This window comes from Euleptes europaea, chromosome 5 (genome assembly GCF_029931775.1).
Source record: "Euleptes europaea isolate rEulEur1 chromosome 5, rEulEur1.hap1, whole genome shotgun sequence".
Lineage (NCBI taxonomy): Eukaryota > Metazoa > Chordata > Lepidosauria > Squamata > Sphaerodactylidae > Euleptes > Euleptes europaea.
The window spans coordinates 83,126,116-83,140,168 of NC_079316.1; the positions used below are offsets into that span (position 1 = coordinate 83,126,116).

Sequence of the window (14,053 nt, forward strand, 5' to 3'; positions counted from 1 at the left end):
TTTTATTTTTTTTAGTTTCAGGGAACATTAGTGTTCCAATTATACTCTTCCAATTGCTGTCTCCCCCTTGCTTTATAGGAAGCATTACTCAACTGGGAAGCACATGGTAGTGAGGCAATAGGAGTAGTCTGTTTTACTTGGAAGTTTGTTTGTCTTTGTTCTTTTGTGCAGTCCCACATTGGTACTGCACAGGCCAGCTGGTTGGAAGAATCTTCTAGAAAATTTTCAAGCCTGTAGACACTAAAGAGGGAGCCCCTGCCATCTGAAGCATGTCAACATCCGTTTTCATGCTCAAACGGTCATGTGGTCCAGGTGAGGGGCTTCCTTTCCCTCAGTTCTGAGCCGGAGAGTTGGAATATTCAGGAGTCTTAAGAAATGTTCTGTAGTCCATAATGCTTAATCAATTCATTAAACAATTCAGTTAAACAATTCATTAAAATATGTGTAGCTGAAAAGCTGCAGTTGAGAAAAATCATGAAGCTAGAAAGATCAGAAGTAGTACAAAAATCCCAGTACTGTCACTGTTTCAAGTTCACTTTATTGTCATATCACAGTATTTCAGAATAAACAACAGATCCTGATTGAATGCCACCGTGAACTCTTATCTCAACAGAACAACAAAATAACCTCAAAATGGGAAAGGGTAATAAATATCAAATTATTAAATCTAAAACGTACAAATATAAAATGTCAGTAACTTTTGGAAAACACTGTAGTAAAATCTGGCAGCCACTGTTTGGCCATCTGTTTCGGGAAGGCCTTTCTTCTACCATCCGTATCACCTCAGATCCAAAACAGTTATTTTTACATCTTTCTCGATGACATGTTTGCAAGTCTGTAAACAAAACAATCAAATCAGTCAAAGACATCTGTTAGTGGGGAATCAGCTGCAGCTGAAGTCATTCAAGAATAAAACATGTAACAGACAGAACAAAATGATAGCTTGTCTCTTGGAAAACACGGTATCTATCCAATGGCTAGCACTGCCCCTCTCAATGGGATCTGACTGGGAGTTAGGGAGGGTATTTTCCCGACACACAAAGAAGCGTTTCCTTTTTCTGGCTCACCCTTGCCTTTCTTGAAAGCTTGGTGGTGGTGGAAATTTCTGTCAAGTCGCAGCCAACTTATGATGACCGCGTAGGGTTTTCAAGGCAATAGATGTTCAGAGGTGGTTTGCCATTGCCTGCCTCTGCATCATGACCCTGGATTTCCTTGGTGGTCTCCCATCCAGGTACTACGCAGGGCTGATCCTGCTTAGCTTCTGAAATCTGAGGGGATCGGGCACCCAAGTCAGAGCTTTTGAAAGCCTGCCGTCATATAAAGTGTGAAGCAATAATTACCAAGTTTTTGTGACATGTCGGACTGTATATTGTTGGATACTGTGATACCAATGCACTATACCAATCTTGTCCACAAAGGAAAATCCAACTGTGAGTGATTGCTATAGCGTCACAATAATGTAATATCCACCGATGTGTGGGTATATCATCGGTCAGTGTAAGCTTAGCCACACTGTTCCAAATAAAAGGAATGAATAGTGACTGGAATACTAGGGAGGTGCCAGGTATATTAAACTTTCTTTTCATGGAATGAGCAAGGGCAAATCTCAATCCTATCTCAGCTACAAGCTGGCAGAAACCCCCTCCCCTAAAGTTATAGGATTTGTGCTTATTTCTTCTCCTCCCTCACCAGTACACTACAGCCAGCTTCAGGAAGCAGAGGGGAGAAGAAATGGATCTCACATATCCTCCCTGTTTCCAGAGTCAAACTGGTAAAATGTAAGCAAAAATCTCCAACATACATGTTTTGGGATATTATTAATGAATCATTTCTTTCAGTACTGCTGCCACTGGTATGATCTAAAAAAAAGAACTGCTTTGTGACAATATATTTTGTGTTTTAAAATAAATATCCTTAACCGAAGTGATGGTAAGCAACGTAAGTGTTATCCTTACATTAAATAGCCTAGGGTCCTTTGTATGAGGATGGAAGCCCTTCTTTTTACAAGCAGAAACTTCCAACATGCCAGCATTGGTAAGTCTGAAGACTCTGGTGCTAGAAAGGAAAGAATAAAAGTAACTTGTATACAATGGTGCTCCTCTCCACTCTGAAAATATATCCACAGGTTAGCCAGAATCATAATTAAAGGTGCACATCTTCATAATTTACTATGTGTGAATAGTCAAGTGTGGGCCTTGCGTAAAGAGCAGACAAGCCTAAGTATTTCCAATCAATCTCATCCCTAACTACTGACACACAAGTAGCCCAATCCCATGAAGTTGCTTTAAAGGCAGAGGTGGTGCCCAAAGCGGCATCCTCTGCAGCAACTACAGCAAAAACAGAGGTTCCGAATTGTCCAGCTGTGCCCTGCTTGAATTTATAAAGCCCTGAAAGTATCTTACTGTATTGTGCTGCAAATGCAGAACTCTGCTTAACCCTAAAGAGCAAGAGTCCAGTAGCACCTTAAAGACTAACAAAAATATTTTCTGGCAGGGTATGAGCTTTTATGAGCCACGGCTCACGAAAGCTCATACCCTGCCAGAAAATATTTTTGTTAGTCTTTAAGGTGCTACTGGACTCTTGCTCTTTTCTATTACTGAAGACAGACTAACACGGCTAACCACTGTGAATTATCTGCTTAACCCTAGGAGGCAGGCGGTTTGCTTCACCAGCCATTAGGACACCATCAATGCAATCCTAAATAGAGTTGCACTTTTCTAAGTTACGGGCCAGACCTGAGGCCGCCAACACCATTTTAGAGAAGAATTTGGCGATTTGAAAATGCTGTGAGAACGGTGTAGAGGTGGTGGCTGGAGATCTCCCAGAATTACAACTCATCTCCGGACTACAGAGATAAGTTCCCCTGTAGAAAATGGCTGCTTTGTAAGGTGGTCTCAATGGCATTATACTCCTCTGAGTTCCCACCCCTCCCCAGCCCCCTGCCCTTCTCAGGCTCCACCCCCAAAATCTCCAGGAAATTCCCAACCCAGAGGTGGAAACCCTAGCATATACACTAAGGAAATGAAGAAGGGTAAAACAGGCCTCAATTGAGGCCTATCAATGCTAACTCCTCCACATGTGGGGATAGCTCTACCAGCAGTTATTATTTTCTTTCCTGAACAGGATTTCTATTGGGACAGAAAATGAGATTATGGATCCCCAAGTCTGAGAAAACACCACTGAAATTTGTTTGCGTACTTAACTCGATATTATTAGCCAAAGTTTGTAAAATGCAAGAAGAAAATTAATTAAAATATTATATAAATTGAGACTGAGAAATAAAGTGGCCTGTTAATGAATGATCACTAAAGTACTAAAATGTGTTCCGTTTTTTCCCCACCTTGATAATTAAAAAGGGATTTTGTAGGTGACCTGACTACAGAAAAAGTAGCTACTTGAACACGGCTGAGAGTTTAGAAAGAGAGAGAGAGAGAGAACTCACTCGTTATGTTTTGGCGAACAAACAATTGCAATAGCCTCCGGTAACATTAGCTGATAAGAACAATGTGTATGAAGATCAACACTTGATAAGAATGCAGTCTGTGTTGGATGTGTCTACAAAGAAAGAAAAAAAAGGAAAGCTCTGCACAGTGGACACATTTTTTTTCTTTTTACCAGTCAAGGTTAAAATACCATCAAGGAGAAACCATAAGTATATGGGTTTTCTAAACCTATCAATGGAGGAAACCATTTATGCCATGGCCCTCACCTAAAGCAATAAGCAATAAGACCCTCAGAAGTTGACACCTTGAAGTCACAGATGAGGTCCTTTTTGAAAGTGTTAAGAGTAACCAGGCAAGAAAAAAATCCTGAAAGAAACAGAAAGCAAGGGCTTTTGCCTATGCAACTATTTCTGGAATAGGGAAAAAGCACACACAACTAAATGCCAACTTGAATTCAACTGGCTTAATTATTTTCTTGGAGTGCACTCAGAAGTATAGTGAGCTCACTATAGAAAGACACTCATCCTGGTTTAGGGACCTGCAACCCTGGGGATCAGATTTCCCATAGTTGGAAGTGGCTGCTGGAGGAGAGGGATAGAAGAAGCCCAGTAACCATGCAGGCCTTCCACTTATAGATCACTGGATCCAACCAATTATTTCCAATGAAAATGTGACCTAAGATATCTGTTGGAGAAGGTAAATCACGCAAACTGTAAATGAGAGTAACTGTGCAAAGTTAAAGAATTCTTATTATTGTTTTGGCCCAAGTCCATCTTGCCAATACAAATGCAGTGCTGCTCAAAGCATCTCTTTCAATGTAAGGCTGAAATGTTTGAGTTGAGCGGTGTATTATGAATACACCAACGCAATCTCATCTGCACGTGCTCAACTCTGCACTGATCAGCTTGCCCAGAATGCAACACATTAATATGGATTTGACATTTGCACTGCAGTATTTGCCAGCGACACCAGTAACCCAACAACACCTGTTTGGACTACAGCATAATGACCAGCTCAATACTATGTACACCTACCCCTGTCCATAAGGAGGCATGGGAGAACAACCAAATGCACCTTGTAATATATGACTTAGCTTAATCTCTTATTCCTTTCTTTCCACCATGGTTTCGGTGATGAGAACTAGGAAAAATTACACATGTATTTGAGAGTTGTCTTCCCCCACCACCCTGCAATGCTGGCAACAGTATGTTTGTTGTTGTTTTTTAACCTACATGCTTGCCCTTCCATCCCCAGCACTTCACTGGCTGTATACTTACATGGATCCAGCCTAGAGTGAGGAGATCATGTTGGTCTTGAACACTGAATAATTCTTCCACATTCTCCATGTCACAATAGTCTGGCCCTGCAGACTGTTTTGGTACTATCACATGAGTAATAGTGAATTCATTATGGGTCTGTAAAACACGAGAGGGGAGGAGGAAGATATGTTTTTGAACAAGCAACTTTAATCTTCAGAACCTACCGTCTGTATAAACTGGCATGGGTCTTACAACTGACTTCAGTGGAGCTGTGCTAACTTACACCAGCTCATGCTTCAGTCCAGTGATTCATCACAGCAACAGACAAAATAGCAACAGTGGAGTTAACACAGTATATACAAAAACACAAATACACACAAGTCCCCTGCACCCCCAGTGGACTTAACATATTAGATATAAACACACCCACACACAAGTCCCCTGCCCCCCTAGGATGCTTGTCTGGTCATATCTATAGTTAGGACATCAGTACTGCCCTTTTAGTACGCAAGCCTGAACATTTGGGACCTCAGTGGAATTTACTTCTTAGTAAACATACATAGAATTGGCCTGCATACTACATTATTTTTACATTCTTCTTAGATATAATATACACATTCAGCATTTGTGTATACCTCAGGTGCCAGGCTGAACATTTTGTACATCATCCATGTTTTACATACAGTTAAGTATTTCAGTAGTGAACGTTAGACACCAACATGTATTATTGAGATGCGTAAGGAAAACCCATGCCACAGTAAATGATAGGCGTTAGAAGTGGATTAAAAAAAAAAAGCAAAATCTGAGGATAAAACACATCATTGGCTTCTGCTATCCTTAACATCAATTTTACTGCAACAAAATTCCTTTTGCATTTCATGGAAGAAAAAAAATCATGAAAAATCTTGTAGGCACCTAACGTCAAGAAGGTGGATGGCTGCAGGGTAATTGCATTCCGTGCCTCTCACAGAATTAACTACTTCTGCAGAGAGGCAAACAATCAGACCTCGGTTCAATAAGAATTTCTGCCCATACCCATACAAGCTATTTTACAGAAATCCAGTTATATAGCACACTTACACTTCAGATCAGCTTTTGCTCTGATACCACTTCATTATAGGAAAATACAGTACTATTACAAGTGCCTTCCCCATACAAATGTGAAGGATCAACTGTACCAGTTTGCCACAGAGAATTCCACATGTCTCTATTCCTCTTACTGTATTTACTTCTGCTAGCAGCAGAAATTTGTGACTCAGATCCTTGGGTAGAACTACACTTCGCAGCCCTTCAGTCGCATTGCCTGAAAAGGAAAGGGAGGTTGGAAAGGAGGGAGGGAGAGGAGAGAGAGGTCATTTGTAAGGAAATCTTACAGTAAAGCACTTCCCTAAAACACAGTGTCGAACCGGATCCTAACAGGTTTAATTGTCGGAGATGTAAATGTTTGGATCTTTGAAGTTAGTTAAGTTGGACCTTTTACTATATCTGAATTGTGGTGCTAATCCTGATCATTAGTGCTCAAATGACCCATAAATGATGATTCTAAAATGGGAAACATTTTAAAAATAAAAATGGGAGGCATCGGCCCATTAGGAAAAAAGATGCTTGCTTACTCTGGACAGCACTTAGGGTAGCAGCTGGCTTTATTGCCCGACTAATTGGAGGAGACCGTCCAGCCGAGGCTTCACTTTTGTTTGTTAATGAAGCGGACAAAGTATTGTTCAGATGTGGTGAAAGGCATGACGACAACATACTCCCATCCGTCTGCTCAGAAGAAACAGAATCATCTTTAATTTTTTGATCACGGGCTAGTTCTTGCTTCTTCAGTTGATCTTCAAAGAACTGAAACTGCTCCTTTTCCAGCTGCTGTTGACGGATTTGGGCAATTCGCTTTTTCTCTGCTTCGATCAAATTCTGCTGCTCCAGTTGCTTCAGTACTTCAGCTTTGCATTTGTTCTGGAAAATGCGTTAAGTGGAGAGATTTAATCAACATCCAAAGACAAGGGTGGGAGCCTAGCTAAGGAAGGCCAAATCCTTTAAGTGGTGTTGGCCTGTTTGTACTGATTGTCTCTGGCGAGGCGACATAAATTTTCTAATTAAGTATATAAACAAACAGGACCACGGGGGTCCAAACCACATGCAACAACGACAGACCATGTCTTTAAACTGGGCTCTGCCTCAATCATTAGTAAATGTGTTTTTTCTTAAAGGCAGAGGTAGTCCTCTGTGCAAGCACTGGGTCATTACTGACCCATGGGGTGACGCCCCATCCCGATGTTTAGTAGACAGACTATGTTTACAGGGTGGTTTGCCATTGCCTTCGCCAGTCATCTACACCTTACCCCCAGCAAGCTGGGTACTCATTTTACCAACCTCGCAAAGATGGAAAGCTGAGTCAACCCTGAGCCAGTTACCTGCAACCAACTTCCATTGGGATTGAACTCAGGTTGTGAGCAGAGCTTTTGACTGCAGTACTGCAGCTTACCACTCTGGGACTTATTTCTGGTACTGAAGCTTGGATGAATGGACTGAAGGGCGGGTGGGGATGGGATGCCATCAGGGCACCCCCACTTTGGCCCTTTAATTCCTCTGCATGTCAATAAATCACATTTAAATAAGTGGATTTGCAGCCATTATGCCAGTTTGGCCATCCTGATCTGGGCTTGGGAAACAAAAGCACACTCAGTCTATATTATTATAAGGGACAATAATAAGGAAGATTAGAACCCCAGTTAATTAAACAATAGTGCAAAGCTGAAAAGAGTTACACTCTTCTTAAGTCTACTAAAGTCAATAGGCTTGTAATTCTGAGGTCAAGGGTACAACTCTGTTTAGGATTGCACTATAAGTCTATCAAGGCTTGCTGAGTATTTAATTTTTATTGAATCATTACTGTGTATGCTATCTTACTTCCTTGAAACTCTAGGCAGTATACATGGGTGCTTTGATAGGAGTCCTCCTGGAAACACCATCAAACCCAGACCTGCTTATCTTTAGCAAGCTTTCTGTCTCACAGCTTCCTAGAAAAAGTCTGAAGATTTTAGAGCTGACGCTCACACTACATTTTGTGAAAAGATATTACTATTTGTACATAGTAATGCAGAAAAGGATGTGGAGTGTAGCCCAATCTCATCAGATCTTGAAAGCTAAGCTGGGTTGGTACTTGGAAGGGAGACCTCCAAGGAAGACTCTGCAGAAGAGGGAAATGGCAAACCACCTCTGCTTAGTCACTTGCCTTGAAAACCTCACCAGTGGTTGCTGTAAGTCAGATGAGACTTGAGGGCATTTTACGCACACAGTGTGAAAAGGGCCACATGAGTGTATATTTTGGTCTTTGTAAATGCATCTGGAATGAGATATGGAGACGGATAATTACTTCTCAACAATCGTTTTGGCCCATTAAATGTTTTCACAACTACTTTAACTCATTGAGATTAACTTCCAAACATTCATGCATGGGACAGGGAAGTTAGGATGTTTAAATACCACGGAATGCAGTGGGACTTAAGCAACCCAACTGGACGTCGCCTTACTTTTAAAGAAACTATAAGAAGCATCAAATGTACTTAGGGCACTGGTACCATATATTTTCCCTTGCACACTAGTGTTTGAGTACTCAGGGAGACAAAGCCAACAAGGCCCACAGAAGAAAGAACTATGGTAGACATTTTCCATTCCTATCTGGAGAAATTGCAAAACTCCCAGGCTAGAAAGAGAATTATCTGGGGCTTGGTTATGTGCCCTGTGTGTAGATGGGAGGGGTGAGAAGTGGTTGTGATATTTAGAGTGTTTTCACAGATCATGCCTGGAGGCAATGAAGTTTGGCTTTTAAGTAAAAAGCAGTACGTTTCTCTGCTGATTTCCAGTCACTCACATGACATTTTGATATTATTATTGGTATTATCATATTACTACATTAATGGGATTATAAAAAACAAACAAACCACTTTATCTATTTACAGAATTTATATGCTGCCTCTTCAAAACCAGCTCAAGATTCATCCCATTAAAAACAAAACAAAAAAACACCCAAACAATTCAATTATTTCAAGAAGGGGACAAGAAATATACCTTTGCTGTTATTTTGTGAAATATGAATTAAGCTTCACATATATTATTTATTTAGGTATTTATCCTCCACTTTCCTCCCAAATAGGGACCCAAAGCAGCTTACAATATTATTCTCCCATCCTCTGTTTTATCCTCATAACAACCCTGTGGAGTAGGTTAGGCTGAGAGAGACCGCTAAGCCCAAGGTCCTCCCGTGAGCTTCCAAGGAATAGTCGGGATTTGAACGTGGGTGTCCCAGATCCTACTATAACACTCTAATCGCTATTCTGTGGTTGATAAAAGGTATAATTGTCTGATGACATTTACCTTGTCTTGCATATATTCCTGATATTCTGCACTGTATTTCTTCAGCAAGTTCTTCTTCAGTTCATCCGTTCTTGGAAATGCAATGTCCTTCAGTTTCTTTGAGGGGAGGGGGGGAATAAAAACAAATAAATCCTTTGCATATATACGCATGTGAATGCTTCAGCTCCTCCATTCCGAACCATCATCTGGATACCATATCCATCATTTACTACTGTAAAGTTAAACAGAAAGCAATGCATTCATGCTCACTGATATGTATCACCCGCCCTGAGCCCAGCCTTGGCCAGGGATGGAGGGCGAGTTACACAACAAATACATAAATAAAAATAAATAAATTGCTGCAAGAAGTGTGATACCAATACGGCCACGGTGCAATTTTAATGGCTAGCTATGTCCTTCCCCAAATTTAACATATGGCACAGGAGTAGGGTTGCCAACATCCAGGTATTAGTTGGAGATCTCCTGCTATTACAACTGATCTCCAGCCGAGAGAGATCAGTTCACCTGGAGAAAATGGCCACTTTGGCAATTGGACTCTATGGCATTGAAGTCCCTCCCCTCCCCAAACCCTGCCCTCAGGCTCCGCCCCCAAGAGCTCCTTCTGGTGGCGAAGAGGGACCTGGCAACCCTACACAGGAGGTGTAAATGCCCTTGTCTGATATGGGCAATGGTACCTCCTCTACTGGGAGGAGGAGGAGGTAATGTTGCATCTGCTTCAGCAGACAGGCTCACAGAATCAGGCTACAGAAAATCAACGCATTCAGTCCTCATGTCAGAACTGCAGATTACAAGGCAAGCACGGGCTCCTGACCCTGAGTTCTTGCACTGAAATACTAAAGAGGGGAGGCATTTTACAGGGAAAATTGACACACAAGGAACACCTCCCCCCACCCACAGTTCTTTGTTTTCCCTTGGGGCATTTTACCTCCATTCTTACCCCAGCTAAGGCTCCAAACAAACTGGACTGGGGAAGTGAACAGTTGGGGGGGGGGTTTCGGTGGGGGGTGGTATTTGCATCAACAAAGCTTGTTCAGAGATCTCTTATTTTTAGGCAGTAAAAATGCTTAAATAGCTTCAGCAATAATGGGGCTCCAAAAAAACACTGAAAACCATGGCTTCATTCAAAGAGTAGGCACCGTACTCTAGAAAATCAGACAGGAAAAAATACAATGGTTTTAAATATCTCTCTCTAACCCAAATAAATTTATCATTTAAAGCAGGGGTCCCCGACCTTTTGGAGCCTGCGGGCATATTTGGAATTCTCACAAGGTATGGTGGGCGCAGCAACAAAATAGCGGCTGCAGGAGGCGAAGCCAGCCACAAAATGATTGCCACAGCTTAACTTCAGTAACACAGGGCAGACTCTTGTGTTGTAGTGGCAGCTGCTGCCAAAGCAACATTTTAACAAATCTGTACAGCCAATCAAATCTCCAATAGTCTATCTGCTGGGCAAAGCCCTACCTGGCTTTACCCACTTTCTAAACCCACTTGGTGGGCACCAGAAAAGGAGTCGGCAGGTGCCATGGAGGCCACGGGCAGTGAACTGGCAAGCCCTGATTCAAAGTATCTACCATCATTTATGAAACTATGAATGTATGGTATGTTAGCCATAAACCTAAACAGATAAAGGTAATTATATCTTGCTCATTCATTTCTATTGTGGTTGTTTTTATTTTAGAAAAACAGAAAACAGAATGGGGGGGGGGTCTACTCAAGACAGAATCCTAGATAGATACAGTTACACAGACCTAACCATAATACATTTTACTGAAACCAGATATACACATAAATGTATTTAGGATTGGAGTATCAGTTATGTATTCAGCATCTGATGTAATGATGTGACATTTTATAGATGATTTGCATTAATAAAGACTGCAGTTATAATTTAGGCTGCAATCCTATGTGAAACTTAGAAAGGTTTATGAGTAATCATGCCTAGGGCTGCACTCCTGTGATTACTGCTAGTATAACTCTTCACTGGATGGACTTTAAAACAGGCCATATTAGGGCCACTTTCTGGAAAACCTGGAGTTCTTTGGAAGCTTAACAAGGAATGTAAGACAGCTTTCTTGAAAGACACTGTATATCATGCCGCTGCCAAGAGAGAGTTGGGTGTGTTCTCAGTTAATTTGGAGATAATGGTGATGCTGAACAGGCCTGTACAATGCCCTAATGCACCAATTGTGTATCCTGGAGCATATCTTTGCAATGTGCTGGCAGATGTACAAGGGTTCCTTATCTGACAAGCTGATGGGGAAATGTTCCCTGAAGCAGCGAATGTGAAAGCCACTGTTCTAGAGCCCTGGTGAAAGTTTATAATTTCTAGAAAGACACCCCCTCCTCGCTTTGAAATGATGGTTTAAAAAAGCAACTCTACCTTCATAATATCCTGTTTTTCTGGAACAGCACATTGCTGGTAGTCTCGATGACCAGGCAGCTTTTCTACAAACAAGCTAGAAAATGAAACACACATGTTGTCCCTGATGAATACACACAATATCATTAGTATGTTTTTTTTTGTCCTGAGACAAAAGCAAGTTGCAGAAATCATATGGGACCAGACACAGTGTTCCTTTTTTATTATTCATATTGGTTTTCTATAACCTTTCTAAGTTTACTTTATGAAAACATAATTCTACAATAGGCTCTCACAGAGCCTATGTGCACAATAGCTTTAATTCTCATACTATTTAACAACAGTAATGCCACCAATGCTAATGTCACTATTCTGGAACAGGTGGTTCGTCAAACACAGCCAATGACATTTCTGGAAGGCATTTGTAGTAACTGTTTTGTTATGGTATTTTCAGCTGATACAGACTACTTGTCTATTGAGGGCAGTATTGTCAACTCTGATTGGAAGTGGCTCTCTAGAGTGTCAGGTAGAGACATTTCACATTACCTACTATCTGATCGGTAAGAGCCCTGTGGCGCAGAGTGGTAAAGCTGCAGTACTGCAGTCAAAAGCTCTGCTCACGACCTGAGTTCGATCCCAATGGAAGTTGATTTCAGGTAGCTGGCTCCAGGTTGACTCAGCCTTCCATCCTTCCAAGGTTGGTCAAATGAGTACCCAGCTTGCTGGGGGTAAAGGGAAGACGACTGGGGAAGGCACTGGCAAACCACCCCATAAACAAAGTCTGCCTAGGAAACGTCGGGATGTGATGTCACCCCATGGGTCAGGAATGACCTGGTGCTTACACAGGGGGACCTTTACTACTATCTGATCTCTTTTAAACTAGACACACTAGGGATTGAACCTGGGACATTCTGCATGCAAAGAAAACACTATACCACGGAGCCATGGTCCCACCCTAGAGACAGCTTCTAGCCCTGTGCTAGAATAAGGCAAGGATTTGCATAGGTCAGCAAAGTACTTATATCCAAAAAGGAAAACTCTTCCTTCCCAGCAGCCTGCATGAACAGTATCCACTAGCAGTCCTAAAATCTAAATGAAGTATATATCAAATAAAAATCTGAAAGCAGACAAATTCTTACGTTATAAACTTGTTATAGAGCACAAAGGCGTTTTCAAGATTTCCTTCTTCAAGATATACAGATGCCATACGCTCCATCTCCACTCCAAACCTAAAGTAACGTCGTGGAGTAATGTCTTCATTTATGGTGATATTACAACCAAGCTTGCTTAAGGCACGTACACGTTCTTCTGGGCTCAGTGAAACATCTGTGTGGTCAGGCATGGCGGCTAGCCTTTTCTATTAAATCAGAGATCACAAGTTACGTGTCACTTTGTTGACTCTATTGTCCTTATTCACAAACAATCTTATTCAAGAAACTCAAGAAAAATCTTGAGCTGCAATTAGGTGCCACTTCTAGTTTTAGCAACAATCAAAGAGCTTTGCTGCTTCCAGGCCATTATAATATAATGGCAGAAAATTACACTAAAAGCAAGATCATACCCAGCCGCACGTTCCCCCCAAACCACAACTTCCCCAAAGCTTCTTGCTACTGATGAGCTGCGAGGTTGTTTTTTAAATGCCTATTATGTTACACTTCACTGTGGTTCTTATTTCACTTCACTTTGCACTTATACAGGTGGGTTGCAGTTAAAACCAATATTAACTGCTCCGTTATTTTCATTTTACAAAAAAGTATAATGAATGAGGTTTGAAATGCAGTTCAGGCCAAAACAAAGACATAATGGAGTTAGTTGTTGTTTTCACATTGCCTTCTCCTCGCTTTCCCTCCCTCTCCAGTAACGTCTAATAATCTAAAATGCATAACATGATGTTACCATGCTGAGATTTTCCCCACCCATTTACCCAAGTTGCAACCAATATAATGGAGTGGGATTACTACACATGATATTTAATTAGCTCAAAATTCAGTTTCCCATGGATGCATCAATCCTCAGTACTTACCAAAGAACTCGCAGAGAATGGCTGGTCCATATTAGTTTCTCCCTTCAAACCAACTTCACTGCTTCATCAGAGTCCTTCCATATAGCCACAGAATGGGAAAAAATGTTCCTATTCTGTCTTCAACTGCATTTCTTATATTTGCCTGTAAATACAAAACACTGGCATGAACTGATATGTAGGGGTAATCCAAAGTATTTTGGGCACAGAAGAAAGAAATTCCAAGTGGCTCAGTGCAACTGATTTCCCCCAAACATGATGATGTTCACACAAACCTACGGTATACATTATTCTGGCTTTGACAGAACACAGTATTGAAGCAATAGGCTTGCTCTGCACTTTAACACACCAAATATCAATTAACTAACCAACAGTTACATTTTACCAGACAGGGTGTTGAGGGTGTATACATAACCTTATTTTTTACCCAGTTAAAAAAATTAACCTAGTTTGCTGACAATTAGCCACCTTTCAATGGATGCTGAAAGTAGACACTTCATTCCCACAGGAGTGTCTGAGCATTAATATCTTGAGTAGAGGCACCACTATGTTTGCCTCCACTTTTGAAGGAGGTAGATGGCTACTAGAGGATGGT

At 41.3% G+C, this 14,053-nt stretch overlaps 1 protein-coding gene across 3 annotated transcripts; it reads right to left on the bottom strand.

Annotated features, from left to right (window-relative positions):
- Positions 1–741: 741 nt before the first annotated feature.
- Positions 742–13,533, bottom strand: STAMBPL1 (STAM binding protein like 1). 3 transcript variants are annotated; one of them, XM_056849590.1, is made up of 10 exons: positions 13,462–13,533; positions 12,578–12,795; positions 11,460–11,535; positions 9,080–9,175; positions 6,316–6,658; positions 5,881–6,005; positions 4,721–4,858; positions 3,443–3,555; positions 1,956–2,055; positions 742–835 (listed from the first exon to the last, which is right to left on the bottom strand). In XM_056849590.1, the coding sequence occupies exons 1-10, from the start codon at positions 13,489–13,491 to the stop codon at positions 779–781; spliced, it is 1,296 nt and encodes a 431-aa protein (XP_056705568.1). In that variant the 5' UTR covers positions 13,492–13,533; the 3' UTR covers positions 742–778. The 3 variants fall into 3 exon arrangements, with proteins under 3 accessions (XP_056705568.1, XP_056705569.1, XP_056705570.1); XM_056849591.1 differs by having other exon boundaries at positions 5,923–6,005; positions 13,462–13,516; XM_056849592.1 differs by lacking the exon at positions 3,443–3,555 and having other exon boundaries at positions 752–835; positions 13,462–13,516.
- Positions 13,534–14,053: the final 520 nt, after the last annotated feature.

Coding starts and splice junctions, on each gene's coding strand:
- STAMBPL1 (XM_056849590.1), bottom strand. CDS start 13,491: ATGGACCAGCCATTCTCTGCGAGTTCTTTG. Junction 9,176..11,459: donor AAAAACAGGATATTATGAAG/GTAGAGTTGCTT, acceptor CTCCCCTCAAAG/AAACTGAAGGACATTGCATT. Junction 3,556..4,720: donor TCACTCTAGGCTGGATCCAT/GTAAGTATACAG, acceptor CTTTCTTTGTAG/ACACATCCAACACAGACTGC.